A 22,648-nucleotide genomic window follows, 5' to 3' on the forward strand; every position below is an offset into this window, starting at 1 on the left:
AACGAAATCAGGTCTCTTTGCAAGGTCAACTACCCTTCACCTCCCTCTCTGGTTACAACGTTACAATCTGATTGCATTGTTAAGTGTCTTCAAATTAGTGCTTTTAAAGTTAAATTTAACACAAAAACCGTCCACGTTATTGAAATACACCAAAGAGATAAAGCATTCTTTATTCAATTTTGTATCGACATTGACAAAAATCAGGATCTTATTAGGTATAGTTACCGAATAAATAATAATCCGTGGCGCTACAGCCCGTGAAGGGCCTAGACCGACCAGCCGGCTGCTGGCCTCACGCCCACATGCCGAAGCAGAGGTGGACGATCATCCAACCAGAATGGAGGTATCGTGTGGTTAGCACGATGATCCCCCCAGCCGTTATAGCTGGTATTCGCAACCGGATTTCGCTACCTATCGTAGCTCCCCAAGTGCATCACGATGCTGGGTGGGCACCGGTCCCATACACTGCCCGAAATTTCATGAGAAAATTTCTTCCTCCATGAGGACTCGAACCAGCGCGCATTCCATAACGCGAGTCCTAGGCGGGATGCCTTAGACCGCGACGCCACGGCGCGGGACAGTTACCGAATAAGAGGGTGTTAAACATTTGGGAAAAACGTTTTTTTTTTCTGAGAAAACTATTAACTTTTCACCAATATGGTATTACACTGCTTTGTTACATGTAACATTAACTATTCGCTCTGAAAACCTGTAGGATTATTTCACTTCTTTCTATATATGTTCCGAGATTGTTCAATGTCCTTAGTTGCCTTTAAATGGCCGCGTGCCTAAGATTTTTAAATGTCACGCCATGTTATGAAGTGCTTGTTTCTCAGAATCACGTTTTTTTGTTCTCTAGGTAGCCTACATTTACTCGTATCTCAGAAAGTAGTAATCTATCATGATATTTTCTACGGGCATATAACAGTAACTGGGGAATAATGCAGAGTATTATTATTATTATTATTATTATTATTATTAATATATTATTTGCATGTATAATTATCCTGGTATTGAAAGAAAACTTGATGCAAATTATATATTATACCTATATTATTATGATGCACCGAAGTACGTATATTTCCGTGCATATAATATATGATATGCGAATAATCACTTAGTGATTTAAGACGGCGCTTATTCCGTTGGATCCCGGCCACTTAGTCACTCATAACGAGTGCACCTCTGCACATGTGTGTGGACATGGTCCCACTGTCATACATCTAGCAGTGCATGAGGGTAGGCCACTAGAGGGAACCCAAGAGGTGGAACTTAAAATGAGAGGATTCATCGGGATGGGAATCCGTGTGGCTTAGTGAATAGAGCATCAGCCAGCACGTAGAGCTGAAAACCCGGGTTCAAATCCCGGTGCCGGAGAGAATTTTTCTCCGTTTCACTCATCTTTCTTCATTCATACAAATTAGCCTACATGAAAGAAAATTACTATCAATTAGATTTTTGTTACCCATAAATTTTAAACTACACTGATTTATTACTAAAGGTGTTGTTATATGTATTCATAAGTTCCAAGCCCATTGCTTTAGTATTTTCAGTGATATTGGTTCCTAATTTATAAATTATGCATATTTAATTGATATTATTTACTCAGTCATTAGAATAAATAAAGATAAAATTTTGACCACAGCTTCTCTTATGCTCGATGGCTTTGTTTGAAGTCTTGTAATTTCATGATAATTTTTGGCTGAGATGGAGTCATATTTATCAGTACTTTTAACAAACGGGTTCTCTTAAATCGTAAAGTATACCCATTCTTCACGATTGGAACTATGTTCATTGCCTTATATAACATATGAATTTATACTTATTCATTTTATATTAAACATTTTTAGATACATTTTAATTTCATCCTTGATATTTGAAATACTCGATCTGAGAGAATAATCTTGATACCTCTTGAGATTGCCAACTTGTCTTATAAAATAATCGACTTCAATTGTTGCATTTAAGTAGGGTCTAAAGAATGTTCAAAAGTTCTATAACATTTCAATTGAGTTAACTGTTTTTAACATTAAGGAAACTGTTAGTCAAACTACAAGATGGTTCGCTTTCTACCCTGATAATCGGGGTTCGATTGCTCCATTAATCATTACCATGTAGTGCTGTGTTATTCGCCTACCACGGTGCATCGAAGCCAACGTTGTGGCGGCTAAAAGAAGTAGAGCTTTGAGCGTCACTCCTACATATGGTCGCTCGAGCGAATCATGCAAGACTCAAGCACCCGGCATCGAATAAAAAGATTGAGAAATGTAAATTTTAAAGACACATTTTTTTTCCTTTCTTACCTATCAAAGACTTTTAGAAAATGCACAAACAAGAATTATACTCGTAAGCAGAAGTACTTTAAAAATGTGTGTGCTTTTCTCTCTATTTGAAACACAATGAATATTACATCCATTACAGATTTGTTTTTCGACACCATTGTTATTCTTCTTGGAGTATAGTTATTATACAGAGTGAACTAATGTCATTAATTTCAGGGGATTATTCCTTGAGATATTTCAAACAAAAAGTTTAATACAATTGATTCGTATTTGCTTCCTTTCGAGATAAAAATTGTTTCATATGAAATATTTCATAGCGTGTTTTAGGGAAGCCGTTGGTTGAATTTCCAATATGCTCAGTTAGTTTAAGAGAGCAGTGTATTATGGTAATAAATGATTGAAAGATTTTTAGTTTTGTCCTTTAAATGCACAGAAACGTGATCCAAAGAAATGTCACATTGTAAAATTCCTTTGCAGAACGAAAAGTTCAATGTGTGACTGACTAATCATTTGTTATTTCTTGAAAACCATTTGTAAAAGTTTCAACCCGAACCTCAAGGGGACTTCAAATGTATGAGTATTCTTTTTTTTAATATTATCCTTGATTTTTTTAAATATCCCAATTCAGTGAGGTTGGCTAAAGTTTCAGTTAAGATTTTATTTTTCTCTGTTTTGATTTTCCGAAATTTGAGATTGCCAGATTTTTGATTGGCAAGCTTCTATTATATTTCATTCGCTCGAGTTATTTATTTAATTCCCTTCACATTGTGGTTGCTAATCATTTTCTGAATACTGCTTTCTCGTGTAATTGGTACTAGCTTAACTGAAAACATTAACTCCCTTTATCTCCCTATTTGGAAGCCATCACGTCTAACACAGAGACATTTTTCTGTTCTTTGAGAATAAACTTGGTGACTGATAACAATATTGTGCAAGTCGCGTAACTGTAACTCACTGTAGTACTTTAATAGTTGTTAATCACCTGTTTACATATTTTGCAATGTTCATCCTAACCCGGAAAAATAAAACTCCGGACTTCAACTACGAAAATAACCTCTTTTACAATATCGTCCTTTTAAATTCACTTATACATTAGTTCATTTCCTTTCAAGTTCGATTCCTGATAGGAAAGTAGAAGTCTACACTCTTCCTCAATGAAATTGATTGTCATTTTTATTGAGTTTTCCCAGATTTTTTAACACGCCTCAAATTACAGAACGTTCTTTTCACATCTGGGCCGAGAGAGCAGGACGAATCGTACTCTGCTGATGTCACGCCACCTCAAGACCACGTAATGTGCGTGTATGTCATGCAGTTTAGTTTCGTAATTGTCTTCACCGTGCAGTGTGATAAGTCTCTTAAAGATTAAGACGGCTCTTTCAAATGTGCGATAATTTTAATGTATGTACAAAGGTATCTGATTTAAGCCGTTCATTTTTGTTTAGGCAGCCCAAATATCAGCCTAGATATGTGGGAGGTATTTAAGGGTTTCGCAGGCGGAATCAGGGTTGTATATTACCATGTGTATGTCTTCGTATGATAATGTTATATTAAACATGTGCAGTCAATCTGTTAATTATTTATTTTCTTTCGACTTTCCAATGTTTTTTATAGTCACATTTATCATTGGATAGTTTTTTTATTGAGTAACTTGCTCTTCTTGCAGTCCCGATATTATTTCTTAATGCGTAAGTTATCTCGTCCCTCATATTAATTTTCGGAATAATTAATGGACATAATAAAAAATACCTTTAAAAAATGGACACCGTAGTGTGTAACGAAATTTGTTATGCAAATCTAGCTTTCAGGTAAAGCTTCCTGTGAAGCAGATTTGAATAAATTCAAGGGAAAAATTCTTTCGGGGCCGGGTATCGATCCCGGGATCTTTGGTTTAGTGCATTAGCATTCTACTGACTGGGCTTCCCAGGAACTTCACCTGATACCGTCTCTGAATTTATGCAATTTATTAATTCATTTAAAGAATTTTTGAGTATGTCACTTCTAGTGACACTACAATGAGAACGTCACATCCTGGGTAGACCAAGTTGGACCATATTGACGTATTCTGCTTGCTGGAACAAGTTATATATATTCTTCTCTCGATATATTTCACTTCTACTGTCACAAGATTAGAAACATGAATGATTACCGAAGGCAGGATTCGAGCTTTTATAGGCACTTCTGTGGAACATTCTAGTTCATGTGATGTTTCGATCGATTATATATATATATATATATATATATATATATATATATATATATTTTTTTTTTTTAAAGTAGTTTTAAATAGAATGTTCTAGAATCACCGGAGTTCGAAACTGGAAAGAACGAAAAGGAGAACCGGGGATCTAACATTCACAGGTATTCGAAATATTCATAGAACTTATTAATCTATCTGAGAGCCATAAACTACCTTGAGAGATTCACGTATTAGAAATTAATGTTTCTCTCTTTGAATGCATCGTATGAATTATATTAAGCAGTCTACCCTTCTATGTTTTTTTTATTATTCTTAGCTATTTTAATCATTATTAAGACTAAAATATAAGCGCTGCGAATTAGATAACTTCAACGACGAAAAGTGCCCACCTCTAGTCGCGTTGTGCTGATGCCTAAAAGAATTCATGAACGGTTTACGTCAGACACCCTGTACATTAAATTAGATTGTTAGACCATTGAAATATCAGCCAGAAAGTTCAAGCTCGAACAAAGAATTTTTCGAATGAAATATATGTGAAAACAGATTCGTGCCGATATGTGTGTAGCAATTTAAAAAGAGATCCTCTGGCGTTCGATGTAGGAAAAGAGACAACTTCTTTTTACGGGATCACTAAACGCTATAATTCCTAATTCAAAACCAAGAATTTTAACGGAACAAAAGTGGATGGAATTGATGCATTTAATTGGTCCAAAGAAAAAATATCTGCGTCGTGTTTAAAAAATATCAGCCCGTACGGCTAATAAACTTTTAAGACTGGAACCTTACAAAGCTAATATTATGCAAGAATATTATGGCCGCCCGACAAAGTAAATCGAATTGAGTTTTTGTAATTAGGATTTCTATGACATTGTTGACGGTACAGTATTGTTGATTCCAACCTAGTAACTTTCTCTGGTGAGTATGGTTTCATTTTCGTTGCCATGTTGCTCCAGAGAACAAATACATCCCAAAGCTTAGATAATACCCAAATAATGTGTTAAGTTCCGTTGCATGATGTCAAAACTGGTGTACTGTAACTACTAGAATAACAACAGGGTCTGTATGTTTGAAGACATAATAAGTTCAGAGAGAGAGCGCACACAAATATTCGCGACGTTTCTTCAATTGTCAGGTAGCGAGAATGAAAATTCAGTCACTCTAGATATAGTAAACTCGGTTATATTGAACATTCGGCTATAGTGAACCTAAATCGTTGGTCCCGATCCGCATATATTGCGTAAAAAGTACATTAACATTTCCATTTATAGTGAACCCTCGCTTCGGTTCTAGTGAAATTTAAAAATTGAAGTTACAAGAGTTGTATCCTGACAAATTCTTATTTGAAGTCAGACCTTCTTGTACAAAATTGAAAGAATGTGTTGAGAACAACATTCTAAGTTTCTTACTCCTTTAGTCAAAGGACAAAGGATTGGTGACTCCTAGACAATGAGCTGTACTGTAAATCCAGGTAGCGCGTGACGACCTTGCCTCACTCCACCGTCGAAGGGTTGTCATTCTGTTTTCAGACACACTACTCTACTGTTATTCCTAATCCTCTACCGTCGAAGGATTGCCTTTTGTTCTTAGAAACATTTCCATTATGACGGATAGCATCGAAACAACGAAAAATGAGAGTCCCTTCTTTTATTAAAAGGGTACAGACATTATGTCCAGAGCATAAATGAGCTTTAAAACTTCATCAACCCCCTTCCAGCTAACATTAAGTGACGCGGGAAATTCCAAGGCTGAGTACACAGTCACACTATGACAGCGTTTTGTCATTTCTACCTGATCAGTGTGTTTCTAGTGTTAGATAAGTGAATGTACCAGTACTGTATAAAAATGTGCAAGATAAGGCGAATATTACAAGTAACATTGAACGCGGTCTTTCGAAAGCGCACGTGAGTCGACAGCTTAGTTTAAGTAAATCAACTGTGAGGGACAGTATACAGTGTAATCAATTCCATAAAAATGAAATATTTTAATTATTGCATAGTATTTTACTTTCTTGTTCACAATTTCATTCATTCCTGTTATTTAAGGTTAGGGGAGAGACACTTCGTATATAGTGAACCTCGGATATAGTGAACGAAATATGCAAGTCCGTACAGGTTTACTATATCCGGAATTGACTGTACTTATTTTCAAAAAGGCTTTCCACAAACCTTATTGTAAATTATTCTTTTAAATTAACAAAGGAAGGTGTTTGTTTGATAAGAGGATAATTTCTATAGGGTCACAACCCGCACATTCCACAAAATCCTTGTGCGATTATTATTAGGGAACCATAAACATAATCTACATGAATAAACACCATTTTATAGAGTATAAACGAAATTAATGACATGAGAGGAATTATAAGAATTAATTACGGAGAGAGAATTTTACGAGTCAATTCTGTTTTCATCAAAACAAATAGGGAATGTATTCATGAAGACGGACACAACTTTGAATAACTTCTCTTAATACGCGCTATGAAATAAAACTATGATCGTTTGCATACTATTATCATAAAAGTAACATACATAAGCTGAACTACGTGATAGGTTTGCTGTCTACGCTGCGCGCCGACCGATTCGCATGCATACATAGATTTTGTTGGTCCAGACTTGAGCAGAAGTGCTGTGGAGACTTTTCTGTAAATAAATATAGGAAATTATCTAAAAGCATATCCTTCCAAACAATGCTTCGCATGCATAGGCTTTATTAGCCCAGAATTGGGCAGAAGCGCACTGTGGAAACTTTTATGAAATAAGTATGAGAAATTATCTAAAAGCATATCCTTCCAAAGAGTTTTAAAAATGTCCAATTATATCGCCCACTTGAATAGAAAATGTTGTGAAGTGAGCTATTGTGTTTGCAGGTGAATTCCAACGACAGCGACATGGGGGTTTTGACAGGCCGATGGGACGGAAAATACGAAGATGGAACGCCACCAGCCGCCTGGACTGGGTCAGTGCCCATCCTGGAGGAGTACCTAGAGACGCAGAACGAGGTCAAGTATGGGCAATGCTGGGTGTTTGCAGGTGTCGTTACCACAGGTCAGTGTCTAACCGGAAAATATCCATTTTCAATCTTTGTACGTGGAAAGGTGTAATAGAATATAAAGGGAAACGTACCAGGGCAAAATTCGCTTCTATAAATACAGAGTGGTCCAGAAATACAGGGTGATTCACGAGGATTTACCGTCCTTTACGGAGCTTATTTCTGAAGACATTCTGAGCAAGAAATGTCATATAAACATGGGTTCTATTCTCAATATTTACAGAGTTACGTTTCGTTATTGGAACGCATTGCTGTGAACGCGTGATCTTGGTCAGTGTGCAGTCAGCAGCCAGCGAGACCGCTACGGAAATCAAAGTAAGCCATATGCAGTTACGTAGAGCGACGAGTGCCGTTCACAAGCGTGCGGTCAAGTGTACTCTAGCGGACGGCGACATTTTTAAAAATGTGTTGTAACCTCTCCAAGACTGTAAATCAGGATGCAAAATTGAACTGAAAATAATTAAATCGGTGGAATTGGTGTGGTTTGTAAAATTTGTTGTGATAAGTGCGTAAGAATAATGTAATTTTCTAATTAAAAATAGAAAAAGATGTCTGTACGAAGCAACTAACGAGTTCACAGGACAATTTTAGCTTCATAATACTTACCAATTAAAGAAATGATACTTCTGAACGGTTCATTCTCTATTTTTATTATTCTTTTACCTTCAAACTAAAGAAAAAAACGTATTTTCAAACAACATTAGTGTAACTCTGAAAATATTGAGAATATGAACTATGTTTATATGACATTTTTTGCTCAAAATGTCTTCAGAAATAAGCTCCGTAGAGGATGGTAAATCCTCTTCAATCACTCTGTATAAACACACTGTAACGTATAAAATATCACTACAGAAACTTTATTTGCTAAATAGATGCACACATCAAAGAATGACTGTGCACCATGTACAACAACTACTATTAGTATCCAGATACTTCTGAGCTCGGTGAACTACTCCAAGAACAACATTGATGGATGTGTCCACAGTAATAATCGCACACGTCGCTTCAGTTTCTCACGTAATCTCTCCGCCAATGTAGATGATTTAGCGATACACACATCATTTATGGCACATCATAAGTAAATTGTGTCGAGAAGAGTTAAGTCAAGTGAACGAAATGAGTACTCAAGAACACTTCTTCGTTCAATCCATTGACCTGACATGCTTTCGTCGGCGTAGGTTCCACCGTCTTGGTAGTGTGGTGGTGCGCCATCTTGTTGGAAATAAAATCGCTCATATTCATAGATTGCACGAACGGCAGAAAGAATTTTATGTGTGAAGCTGTCTAGGTACAGAAGGCCAGTAACTGGTCTTTCAAAGAATTATGATTCAATTAAACTCCGTACCAGACATTGAGTCTCGGTAAATTGACCGCCTTGTCAACATGTTTGTGTGGATTTTCTGGAGACAAATATACAAAATTATGAGCATTCACTATATCATTCAGTATAATTTATTGTGCTTCGTCACATCAAATCATTTTGCGCACAAATTACTCGGGATCATCTCATCTCGTATAACAGGCACCAATTACTTTTGCATTTAGGATAATGATTATGAGTACTGCGTTCACGAAAATGACTGTGAATGAGTTAGATTGCATAACTTAGCGTAAATAAGCCTCATATAACTCACCCGGTATAATCTTTACGAAAGTGTATTTGAATTTCTTGGAACACTGTATATACACACAAAAGCATGGATTATTTTAAATAACGTGAAAGTGTGATTTAGTATGAAATAAAATATAATTTGAAATTGGGTACATTTGTGAAACATTACAAAGTTTTTGCAATAACATGTTTCCTGACATGTTTCCTATATCACGTGACAATACGGTAACTACGATAACGGTATTTAGTATGAAAAAGTGTTTGCCCAGTTAAGAGTGATTGGATACGGTAAAGAAAAAAGAAATATGGGAAAAAATCTTCAGCTCACATCATTTGGATATCATTTAGTAGAGCATATGACATTAAATATTGATACAAGAAGAAACATTCAGGAACAAGGCTTGGCGAAGCCTAGATTAGATTTAAGTAAATTGATGAATATCGACAAATATTATTTCAGGTTATGTTCACACGAAGTCTAACTTACGCCCATGTCTGTAGTCAGTGTCACCAATTTAACAATTTTTAATTGTTTTTCGTTAACAATTTCTTTTAAATGTTCTATTAGGCCTACTTAAAAAGGGATTTAGAAATTTTTTCAGCACTCTCTAGCGACAAAAACAAAACTTTCTCCTTTGATAAAAAGGAATCTAACGAATTGTGAACTATGGTTCAGCGTCTTTCCGCACACTTCAGTTAGAAAGACAGCCTATAATGTCGTTTATTTGCCGTGAAGTTCCACCTTAAATGAACGGATTAGCGTGTCATTTTATTAGTGTATTGTTACGGCAAAGAAACGCATATGTCGAACATCAATCAGCTGACAGCGTTATAGTAAATGCTAGCAAGCTGGGCAAAAACTCTCTATTGTTTCAACGACTAATTTTCGCATATAAACGGCTAATAAATTAGACTGGTGTAATTTATAAGTCAAATGTTGCTAATTAGGGTCAATATATATTGTCGAAATCTAGAATTGCGTGTACGCTGTTGTAGTGTGCCGCGCCTTGGGCATTCCCTGCCGCCCAGTGTCGAACCTGGTCTCCGCTCACGACGCCAATGCCTCTCTGACAATAGACAGGTACTACGACACAGAGATGGAGCTGCTAGACTTCGACCCGACCAACCCAGAGGGCGAGGACTCCATCTGGAACTACCACGTGTGGAACGACGTGTGGATGGCACGCCCCGATCTGCCCAAAGGCTACGGGGGATGGCAAGCCATTGACGCCACGCCTCAGGAAACAAGCGACGGTGAGAATGCTTCTTCACAACTCGTGTGTCCTAGTGTTAACTTCAACACGAAGCCCAGTGCTATGCACTCCATTTATAGTGGGATTCACAAAATATTAGTACCCAAAAAAACTAATATGGCCGTATTTTCAATGATACCGACTGTTACCAGATATCGCCAAATCAGGTAAAATCACAATCCTACATATTGAAACAATAAAAAAATACTCATGTCTTATTTACTTATGATGGATATAATATTGAAATACGAGTATATTTTGGCTGGCAACATAAAATTTATTGGTGTGAATAAACAGTTATGGTTCAGGTGACCTAACCTAAAATTTAATTTTGTTGCACTACGTGAAATAATTAGTGCGAATTCCGAAAGCTAAATAATAATAATAGTAATAATAATTTTAATAATAATAACAATAATAATAATAATAATAATAATAATAATAATAATAATAATAATAATAATATCCTCTGATTCAGGTTCTGGCTAATATGTAAATCTATTATCAGGCAGTACATCTCACTTGATATGAGTCAGAGGAAGAACAATTATTTGTATGCATCTGAAGTCTGACTAGTGTAATATGTAGCTAGTCGGCGATGTATGCAATGGAGGGGGGAAAGGAACTGCCTTTATTAGTGGTGTCTTCTTGGTGACACTTGTGAGGTTCGGATCTGTCTTTGGACAGTTAACTAAATAATAATAATAATAATAATAATAATAATAATAATAATAATAATAATAATAATAATAATAATCATCATCATCATCATCAAAATAAGATGTATATACAGTAGAGTGTTAGTTCGGAGACCGGAGAGAAAAAGACCTTTGGGGAGGCGAAGAGACGTAGATGGGAGTTCCCGCCTCGATCTCCGGATTTAACCCCTCCAGACTTCTAAAGGACACAGTGTACGCCACAAAACCAAAAATATTGGAGGAACTGAGACTTCAGATTGAACATACCTGTAATGATATTCCATTAACAACAATCCAGTTGATATGTCGCTCTGTTTTACGTCGTTGTTGGGAATGTACTGTGGCGGAAGGGGGATATTTTGAACATGTACGGGCTTAAGGAATACATAACCGCAAAAATCGTATTTCTGTCTCATCTCGTTGCTGAGAAAAAGTGTTTCAAAATGTATATACATCAATTTGGGACACTCTGTACGTACTTCTTTGTAAGAATTTTACAACCTAGCCGCTCAACTAGAAAGGAACGAATTTCTCAATATACTGAGCTATTTTTTTGTGTTTGCTCAGTGTAGAAGTGATGCTTTCAACGGCCAGGGTTCGATCCCTGGACTGGTTGTGATGGAATTTTTGGTGGACAAAGCAAATGTTATAAAGAGTTTCTCGAAATAACCCCGTTTCCCCTTTCATTCCACCAACATCCTCCACCACTCCTCATTTAATTTATCATTTACAATATTAAAAATAGATTGGAATGAAGTGCTACAAGATTTCCGAGAATGAAGTTGGGGGTTTCAATCTTTGGTCATAAAAAGTACAATATAGATATGAAACTTTAATAAGAAAATCAAGTTAAAACGGTTTTATTACCCATTTAATAAATTTCGATATAAGCTCCTTTAACGTCTCGGTACATGTTGTAACGAAATTCAATTTCTTTCCTTACTCAATCAAGCACATTGGAGTTTTTCCTGTAATTGTTCATCTCATTCTACCTCTGGAGTGGTGTAAATCTCTTATCCTCACTTCGTAGAAATCATTTTTCACATTTTACCTACTAGAGATGTTCAGCAGAATAGGGTCTGGATTTCTCGCCGGCCTTAGAAATGCACAATTTCTTTCAATCCACAGATCCGGAAATCAGTTGTTTTGTACATCGCCCAAAATTCCTAGAAAAGTAACAGTCGGCATAGGTATAAATATAACGTCGCTATATCATAATTAATGAACTTGTATTTAATACTGTGTATAAACATGAATTTGAGGTTAGATGTAACTGTATTTTGGTGTAAAGCCATATGACGTAATTTGGGTGTTACAGGAGTGTACCAGTGTGGCCCAGCATCGGTAGAAGCGGTCAAATGTGGTGTAATTGGCTTCAATTACGATGTGTCCTTCCTGTTGTCCACCGTCAACGCAGACCTGGTACGATGGAAAGAGGACACCACAGATCCCAACAACTATGCCAAGATAGATTCAAACAAATATCAGTAAGTTTTCAATACACAACGTTTTAATACATTCTCATCCTACTACACGATGTACTCGTAGAGTATGAACCTTGTCGTATGCAACATACACTCAAATAAAAATGTTAAAACAATAATAAATCCTTCATTTAAACCAGCGATTTTCAACCTTCTTCAACATTTGGCACACTAAAGTTGTAATTGAAAATCCCGCAGCACAGTCATGTGATCTAAACCAATGGTTCCCAACCACGGGGAACAGTTTTTAGTAAATGTTGACTTGTGCCGCGTTCGCTGAATGTTGACTCTTGTGGACTCACTTTTATCTTTCCCATTTTTGCTACGACAAGCTTTGCTATTTTCATTTTTTCGCGGCGCACCAGTTGAAAATGGCTGATTTGAACTATTGTAACTATATAGTGAATGTATGACTTAAGGCTTTCCCGGCGTTTGATATAGAATAACTTTTCTCGGGTTCTCAGCCAAGTGAGTTGGAGATTAGCTTCCAAGCTTTCGAAAGCTTGGAAGCTAATCTCCAACTCACCTGGCTGAGAACCCGAGAAGAGTTATTCTATATCGTGAATATTCGTTATTATTTTCCTTGACTTGAAAGAACGAAACTTTTGTACTATCATTGCTTCCGTAAGATGTCATTCGGATCGCGCTCATAGTCACATAGGTAGTAGGACGAAAAAGTATGAAATGGCAGACAGTCATTGAGATATATCACAGTCTAGTATATACAGTCGTGAAGCTCAATACGTAGTAAATATGCAAACATTAGGTAGTTGCTCACCATTAGGATCGCTAATATCGCCTCATTACAGGCAATGCAAAATAGTACCGCCACAGTCTATTGTTTCTAGCACCCTCAAAATTCAAGCTTCGTGACTGTATATAGTAGACTGTGGATATATCTCAAAATATGACAACATCATTACTTGGTACCTTACTTACTCTTGTGTTCCATAAACAAACGTCTTTTTGTAACTTGGCAGTAGCTTGAGTAGGCCTAAATAATTCGCAACTCATTTATTTATTCATATTATCGTTGTTCCGCAATAACTTCTATGTGACAAATTTACCGATTTTCAGATTTTTACTCTATTAAATAACTTAAATAGTGATATAGCAAGTAATAAAATCTCTTATATGTAATTATATTTCTTTGTTTCGAAAATGTAAGAATTGACAGTCTCCAATGTACGGCTGCCGTAGAAAGAATAAATGTGTTTTTTCTTCCTACTGAAAAATGTTATATTCTGCACATAGGAGTTATTGCAGGAACAATGACGATATAGGCCTATTAAATAAATCATTGATTCATTCATTTTGATCAATCAATCTATTGACTGATTTCATTGGATAGATTGATTGATTCACTGAATTGGATTCATTGAATTGATTTCATGAATTGATTGACTGACTGGTTATTGATCGATAGATTGATTGATTGGTTGATTGATTAATTTATTGATTATTTGATTTAATTTTATTTGATTTGACTGATAATTTTGATTCAATGGTTTGGATTGATTGATTGATTCATTAATTGATTCATTTAATGTAGTAATTAATTATTTTATTTATGTATTTATTTATTTACCGACTGACTGATTAATTAATTAATTCATGCATTCATTCATTCATTCATTCATTCATTCATTCATTCATTCAGTTGTTCGTTCGTTGATTGATTGATTGATTGATTGATTTGGTTGATTGAGTGACTGAGTCGGTGAGTCGGTGAACCAGTGTAAATCGTGATTTTTAAAGTCATTGGGAGGAAAAGTCGAAATTAAGAAATTCTCGCCTTGTGCAGGACAATAGAAGCAGGATATGAACAGTATTACTAATTGTTCCTACTTAGAAAAGCCGATCTCTTCTTTCGCTTTCAACTTACGGAGCCCCAATTTTGATGGGACGTTTTTGTTTTTTTCTCTCTCTCTCTTTCTCTTTCTTTGTACGGAAGAGGGACCGTTACGCAACTGCGAATAATTTTCCTCATCACTTTAAGATAATGATTTTATATTAAAGTATTAGTATTACTACTGTTGTTATTGTTTGAATGTATATTTCACTTATGTTAGTGTGGAAGAGAAGGCCTCATAAATAACTAAATATTAATAAATTTTTAAAACATGTTTGATATGATAAGTTATGTATTTATACGTATTTTGTTTGAAGTTCAGTCAAGACTTATCTCTGGTAAGTTTTGACTAAACTTGAAACAGAATACGTAAATATTATTATTTTCCGACTTCCTTCTGACTTGGACTAATTACCAGGTTGATTTTTGTCATATTCCCCAAGTGTAAGGTTAACGTAATGCTAGCATTATTACATTTATACTTTATGCAAGACCTGACAAAGCTACAACTGAAGTCAGATTAATGTCTAAATATTTACAATGAAAGATATAACCAATTTCAAACATTATTAGCACAAAGTGTTTAATAATTATAAAATAAGGTAAAATAAATCTTAATGCATGTCTCTTAAGTCTTTATGCAAAATAACTTGCAAGGGTAACAAATAGTACAAGTATGCATTGCTAGCTCAGTGAGAAGACCACTGGCTTACGACGACTGTGAACCTGAGTTCGTGTCCCGGGGATGGCAAAGTCGTGCTTGTGGTTGATAAAATCGAAATTCCTAAGAGGTTTCTCGGGGTTCTCCAATGGCCCTTCATTATTTCACCATCGCTCTCAATTTCAACATTCATTATGATTGTTTTTTTAGTATTTATCCACAACTTTATGGTATGAATTAGTATTGTGACTGGTGTACAAATGACATCAGTGTGAGGAGGCATAATACGTTTTCGGGGGAGTGGCAGGACTCTCTAGTGGCGCAGGAAGTAACACGTTGAGGTTGAATCTGCATATGGCACCACACAGTTTAGTAACGATATCTAAAAAAATCGCGACCATTCATACTTTGAAAAATTCATTACTAGCTAGAAGAGCGATAAGGGACAATAAACCTTTTAGAAGCGCAGTGCTAGCCTTCGGGCCTCTCCTCCATACCAAGGAGAAGAAAATGGTACATGACTTGAAAATATGATATGATACAAAGTCATTGTTATAACTAGAACCGTACTCTGTTCCAGGGCGTACAGAGATAAGTTTAGTTGTTCTTAGACTATATTGGCGTGACGTCATGTTTCACGCGCGACACAGGTACTATTAGGAAACATTTGCATTTTGTTTGTGTACAGTTAACGTTGTGTTCATGATTCAAAAGCAAATCCTGCAGACTGTTCACAATGCATTCTAGTGATAACGAATGACATTAATATGATTTTTCCCACAATTTAAATTCTTTATCAATTTATTTTATTGATTTATTTTTACTGGCAGAGTTAAGGCTTTAAGGAAACGGTCATCAGCACAATGCATCCTCTGGCTAGCGTCTAGTACCCGCGGATAAGACACTGCACTATCGTGCTTTCGTGGCTGTTAGCGAGTATGCTTTCTCCCTATCCCTTCTGCAGAACGGTGCATATTCAGTTACACTGCTTATCCGTTATCCATTTCAGCGAATGCTGATGACCACTGCTTAAAATTCTTGTCTTAACTTAACCAGTATAAAAATACATAGCAAATATTATTATAAATAACAGCAATATAGAAAACAATTGAATACTAATACTAATAATAATAATAATAATAATTATTATAATAATAGTAATAGACTAATAATAATAGTAATACCAAATGTAGATGTGTTTAGATACGTGTAAGTCTAAGAGTTAAACAATAACAAGTTATTGTTAAATAAGATAATTTGCACGAAAGGAATGATTACTATAATGAAGAAAAATTGATGCATTAAAAATAAAAATCACGTTCTGCAAAGTAATATTTGAAGAATGATGATATTGTAGAGTTGTAAAGCAATTTTTTGGTAATCGGCTTTTGAAAGTAGTCAATGACTGACGGCCCCTTTACACTATGTGCACTAGAATAAGCTATTCTTACTATTTCCACTATTATAAAGGATGTGGGATTACATTGAGAACATATTTAGACTATTATACACTATTTACAAAATAAGTAGTATTATTAAATAAAATACCTTGCATTACAATACACGACACTGTACATAAAAGTGTAATTAATAATGTGTGATCAATGTAGGCCTACATTCTTTATGATAATTTAAATAATAAAAATAGTGTATTCTAGTACACATAGTCTAAATAATTTAAATTGTAAACATTTATGTAATTGTTAAAGTGGTCCATGTTTTATTCTGCCCCACTTGACCAAATATAAGTCGCGTGAGCAGCCAGTCCAGTACGCAAGTGCGTCATCCACTTGAAAACTCCAGTAATGCTTAACCTTGTTGCCTCATGGGACAGCGTTCAGCTGAGTTCCTGGCCGGGAAGACGCTCATCGGACATGCTTACGTTTATGGATCGATGATTCAGACATGCCGCGTCATACTACGCTCAAGGCCAGAGCAGACATGTGTTTAGTTAGCTTACATGTCAGTTGGTGGCAAGCTAGCAGTCTGACAAGTTAATAACTGTTTTTCAAAGTTTAAGTGTTAATTAAATTTTTGCAGTAGTTTGGTATGAAAATTCATTGATATGACACATTTCAAAACAGAATTTGTGCGTCTGAACCAAAGACCCAAAATTAAAAGATAAATTATAAGCATTCTGCAAATAGTACATTTGCGTGTGAATAAAATTTTCAAAGAATATGTCGAGAAAATGTGAATGAAGATGGACACCACGTTAACTTCTGCGGTGCAGGTTAGTATCCATTATAAAATACGTGTAAAACACAGTTCTGTGCATGTTATTATTAATCAAAATTATATGAATAAAAAGACGCCGGGGTTACTGATCTGTAATGTCGCATTCTACGCCGGATATGCAAGCATGTATGCTGCGCGTATTCCAGGCCGAGAGCCGAGGTCAACGCTGTATATTATACCGGGTACTAGTCATCTGATCAGTTATTCCAAACCTCTTGATAACAGATAAATTCATGTAGGGATATAAATGTTCTCTGAAGTTTATAATCCTTTACAACTGATGCTATAGTTATCTATCTCCCTAACAAACTAAATTTCGCAATGCGATCATCCAATCGACATACGCAGTTTAATTTTAGAACCCTTTGAAGTCATAGCAGACATTTATTTTACTAGTTCGCACAGAATACGTTTTTTAAAAGCTTCAGCCCTTGCGATAATATCGGTTGTGAAACTAATTAAATAGAAATATTTCCAATGAGTTTGTGTTCCTCTTTTGAATGTATTGAGATGAGCACGTATCATAGCTATATTGCATTCAGTTTAGCAGATCCGTGCGTGAATTACACTTGTGTGCGTGGGGTGACTGACCATCAAGGTAACAGAATAAACAAAAGAGAGATGGACAATCGCACAAAAACATAAATATTTTATTATATCAAGCGAAACGGGGAGTGTGTCCAGCATGAAACACATGAATGCAATAACCGTTTATCTACTTGGGTGCTGGTCGCAACTAATCGTATTAAACCACGAACATTTAAAGTACCACGTACGCAGGGTTAGTGATTCACGATTTTGAACCAGCATTTGCAAAGCTTGCTCCTGAATTTAAAAGTTCATATAAATACACATTCGATTTTATTGAGAATACGATGCTACTAAACACTTTTGATCTTAAGAAACGAACTAATTCATTCATTTATTCATTCATTCATTCATTCGTTCGTTCGTTCGTTCGTTCATAGTTTTCTGCCCTAGGGCAGGTTTTACACTGCAAACCCAGCATTCTCAAATCTTTCCTATTTTCTGCCTTCCTCTTAGTCTCCGGATATGATCCACATATCTTAATGTCGTCTATCATCTGATATCTTCTTTTGTCCCGCACTCTTCTCTCGTTCACCATTCCTTCCAGTACATCCTTCAGTAGGCAATTTTTTCTCAGCCAGTGACCCAACCAATTCCTTTTTCTCTTCCTATAAAGTATAAGCAGCACTGAAAAAAGATAGAAAAATTAAAGTATACATAGTCAATCATGATCAACCAACCAAACTATTCAATAATCTAATTTCACCTAACAAATTTAATGAGTTCCAGCATCATTCTTTCTTCACCCACTCTTTCTAATATAGCTTCATTTCTTATTCCGCCTGTCCATTTCACACACTGCATTCTTCCCCATATATACATTGCAAATGCTTCTTAAAGGCACTAATAATAAAACTATTCTTACTCTGAAATAAAAAGGAATATCAATAATATTAAACGTTAAACTTAAATAATTAGTTATGATATAACATTCTTCAGATAATAATTTTAACATTTATTGAATAGTGCTCATTAAATTATTTACGATAGGTATTTATTTCAAATAATAAACATTTGAGTGTTATCTTGTTAACATCTACTTTTATATATACCAAAACAACGCTTAAAAACTACCATTCCATTAAATAACAATTCCTCGTATATATACATTTTGTCGTGTCACATCTCATCCTGGGGATAATATGTACTGAACTCGTCCACTCATGAAGGTATACATCAGCTCTATACGTAAAAGAATGAAATATTAAAGATATTACGACTTTCGGTTTTCTTATTGTATTGCGTAGCTACAAAACTCCCATATTTGAATAATTTCAAGTGAAAATTAATCCAGGGCCGAGTATCAAACCCAGGACCTTCGGCTGATCATGCCAACGCTCTACCAGAAACGTACCAGACACCGGCTCAATTTTCCCCTTTTATATCCACATACCTCAAGCGGGCTGACAAGACGTCAAAGACTCAACAATGAGAGCACACAAACTCTGTGTGACTTGAATTGGGTTTTCTGTTAACGAACAATGACGTATATTATGCAAATCTGGCTTTTTATGTACAGCTCCCTGTAAAGCTGAGTCAGTAGAACGTTAGCGCACTCAGCCAAAGGTCTCAGATTCGATCCCCGCCCCGGAACATTGAGACGTGTGCAAATTATTAGACTCAGCACCACATTTTTTACATTTTCATAATTATCATGAATTACTGGCCACAGAATAATTATGTAGGACTCTATGCGACAGAACCAGTACAAAAAAAGTCCTAGAAACCCGAATCTTTCCACAAATGAGGGACTGGTTCCCTAATGGTGAATGTGTCTTCGTGCAGGATGGAGCACTCTGTCACAAAGCCAGATCAGTAACTAATTTTCTGGCTGAAAATAATGTAGACGTCCTTTCCTTGGCCAGGTAAGAGCCCAGACGCAAATCCAATTCAAAATCTTTGGTCTATCGTAAAGAGAAAACTAAAGAAAACGACGATTACCACCAAGGTGGACCTCATAGAAGCACTTGTCCAAATATGGCAGAGGGATGAAGACATCAAGAAACAATGTGAAAATTTCATGAACAGCATGTCAAACAATATAAAATTGATGATAAAGAACAAAGGATTTCATACCAAATATTAATTGTTGCAAACAGTGTGTAATAAATTAGTTTTGTAGAATAAATGTTACTTGAATCATATATTATCGTTTGAGTCTAATAATTTGCACACGTCTGTAATTATGTCCACATTTATTTGTAACTAATAGGAGTACTTCATGCAGCTACAAAATAAGAAGTTTTAATGTGTATCCGAAGGAAGAAATTGGCACTTTATAACACTCACAGTGTAATCCTTTGTGATACATAAAGCGAAGATCTCAATTAATGTGCACCACTTCACTAGAAGTCAAATACGTATAAATAAAATTCTGATATGTGGGATCGTAGTCTATGGTGTTAAGAAAATAATATAAATTAATCTGTTACAAATTTAAGTTACGCCACTTGAGCCACTGCTTGCCTGCCGGTCTAAAATTGCGTTCGGGTGCCGGTTCGATTCCCGCTTGGACTCATTACCTAGTTGGGTTTTTTCCGAGGTTTTCCCCAACTGTAAGGTGAATGCCAGGTAATTTATGGCGAATCCTCGGCCTCATCTCTCCAAATACGAGTATCATCTCGCTATCACCAATATCATCGATGCTAAATAACCATGTAGTTGATACATCGTCGTTAAATAATAAACTAAAAAAAAGTTACTCCACTTGTGGTGAAAATATCTAAGACAGTCCAGAGAAAAAAAACTTTCTAAATTTAAACAGTTTGTTTTATTGTTATTGCCATTACCCCAGAAAGATTTATATTACCAAATATGTTTTCTTCGCAGCATCGGGCGTATGATTCTCACAAAGAAGCCGTGGATCTACGATCCGAACGGGGACAGAGACCGAGAAGACATCACAGAAATTTACAAGAACAAAGAGGGTAAGTTGCAAGAGCCATTAACAGTTATACGAGTATTATCCGTGGTCTTCTAGTTCTTTCTAGTTTTATCATCCTTTTCCAACTAGCTCAAAGATATAAACCTATGTAATATTTACGTCAAAATTACTAATTTTCGGATAAAATTGTCTAACATTATTAGAGTGTATTCTCTGCAGGTCTATGTATTGTTTCATAAAGGGGTTAGGCACTGAAAACTGTAACAAAATATAGCACTGGAAGAACTATAGGCCTAGCAACAATTTCTTAAAATATATCAACTCAAAAATATGGACACCGATATTCTACTCTCATCAAAATACTGTACAGCACATCTGTTTTTTTTTCCTGTATTGCCGTTAGCTGTGACCTTAACTCGTCACAGCTGTACTACTGGCTTCAGTCATGCGGGCAGCAATATAGTCTCAAAAGCTAGTCTTTTTTGGGAAGTCAAATCCTCTTGATCACTACTTGTTATTATATTTAAAATAAAAATGAAATGCAGAGGTTTTTAGAAACGTTAGCACAAAGTATTAACATAGGCCGTAGCTTACGTTTTCTTCGTGGGGAATAGAGAATACGAACAAAAGATTGGGTTGTTCCTCTTGAAGGCGAGACAGATTATAACTTCAGCTATTGAAGTTTGTGATGCGAACTAATGAAGGGATAATGGTAACTACTCAATTATACACTTTTATGTCTGTTTTAGCTTAGGATATATTATATAATGTGTTTTGTTTGTGCCATTTTCATTTTAATCTGTGTGTTCTTTTGGAGAGTGGTTGGATCTAATCATAGGTGAGGGGGTGAAACCTACAAAGTAAGACATATTTTGCACAGCATGTACGGTCAGAAGACCCGTGCATAGGATATAAGAGAAAATTCGGATAATATAGTACATCTGTATGTATAATATTGCTCAATATCTATCTATCTATCTATCTATCTATCTATCTATCTATCTATCTATCTATCTATCTATCTATCTATCTATCTATCTATCTGCCTGCCTGCCTGCCTGCCTGCCTGCCTGCCCGCCCGCCCGCCCGCCCGCCCGCCCGCCCGCCCGCCCGCCCGCCCGCCCGCCCGCCCGCCCGCCCGCCCGCCCGCCCGCCCGCCCGTCCGTCCGTCCGTCCGTCCGTCCGTCCGTCCGTCCGTCCGTCCATCCATCCATCCATCCATCCATCCATCCATCCATCCATCCATCCATCCATCCATCCATCCATCTATCTATCTATCTATCTATCTATCTATCTATCTATCTATCTATCTATCTATCTATCTATCTAATCTGTCTATCCCTACCTATGTCTGTCTGTCTGTCTATCTATCTATCTATCTATCTATCTATCTATCTATCTATCTATCTATCTATCTATCTGTCCGTCCGTCCGTCCGTCTGTCTGTCTGTCTGTCTGTCCGCCCGCCCGCCTATATTATTGCAACAGAATTTTTGAGAAGTATTAATGAAGTATCGAGGAATACAGGAATAATGCTTTCCTAGGTGGTCGGTAGTTGCCCATCCACTTTGAATTTCGACGCTGAGAAACGTTTATATTTGAAATCTTCCTTAAGTACAGTACAAAAGTATTATTACTACGCGAATAAGCAACTCTGTTCGTGTACAATATTATAGGTATAATAAAGATTAAAATAATTCAAGTTGGTGGAATAGAGGCAAATGTACAACCAGTACAGAACACAAAAGGACTGACCCTTTATTAATGGTCTACACTGTGCAGTTCTATTTTAATTTTTAACTGGTCTGTCTGTGTAATTTTTTTCCCTTTCCCCTCATATTGATGCATTTT

General features: G+C 36.1%; 1 protein-coding gene across 1 annotated transcript in view; it reads left to right on the forward strand.

Annotated features, from left to right (window-relative positions):
* Positions 1 to 22,648, forward strand: part of LOC138712020 (hemocyte protein-glutamine gamma-glutamyltransferase-like) — a 116,905-nt gene that overhangs the window by 32,765 nt on the left and 61,492 nt on the right. The window contains exons 6-9 of the mRNA XM_069843404.1: positions 7,346 to 7,523; positions 10,136 to 10,393; positions 12,409 to 12,577; positions 20,743 to 20,840. Coding sequence (XP_069699505.1) covers positions 7,346 to 7,523; positions 10,136 to 10,393; positions 12,409 to 12,577; positions 20,743 to 20,840 — 703 coding nt within the window. The remainder of the gene's footprint in view (positions 1 to 7,345; positions 7,524 to 10,135; positions 10,394 to 12,408; positions 12,578 to 20,742; positions 20,841 to 22,648) is intronic.

The sequence above is a fragment of the Periplaneta americana genome, chromosome 13 (assembly GCF_040183065.1).
Source record: "Periplaneta americana isolate PAMFEO1 chromosome 13, P.americana_PAMFEO1_priV1, whole genome shotgun sequence".
NCBI classification, from domain to species: domain Eukaryota; kingdom Metazoa; phylum Arthropoda; class Insecta; order Blattodea; family Blattidae; genus Periplaneta; species Periplaneta americana.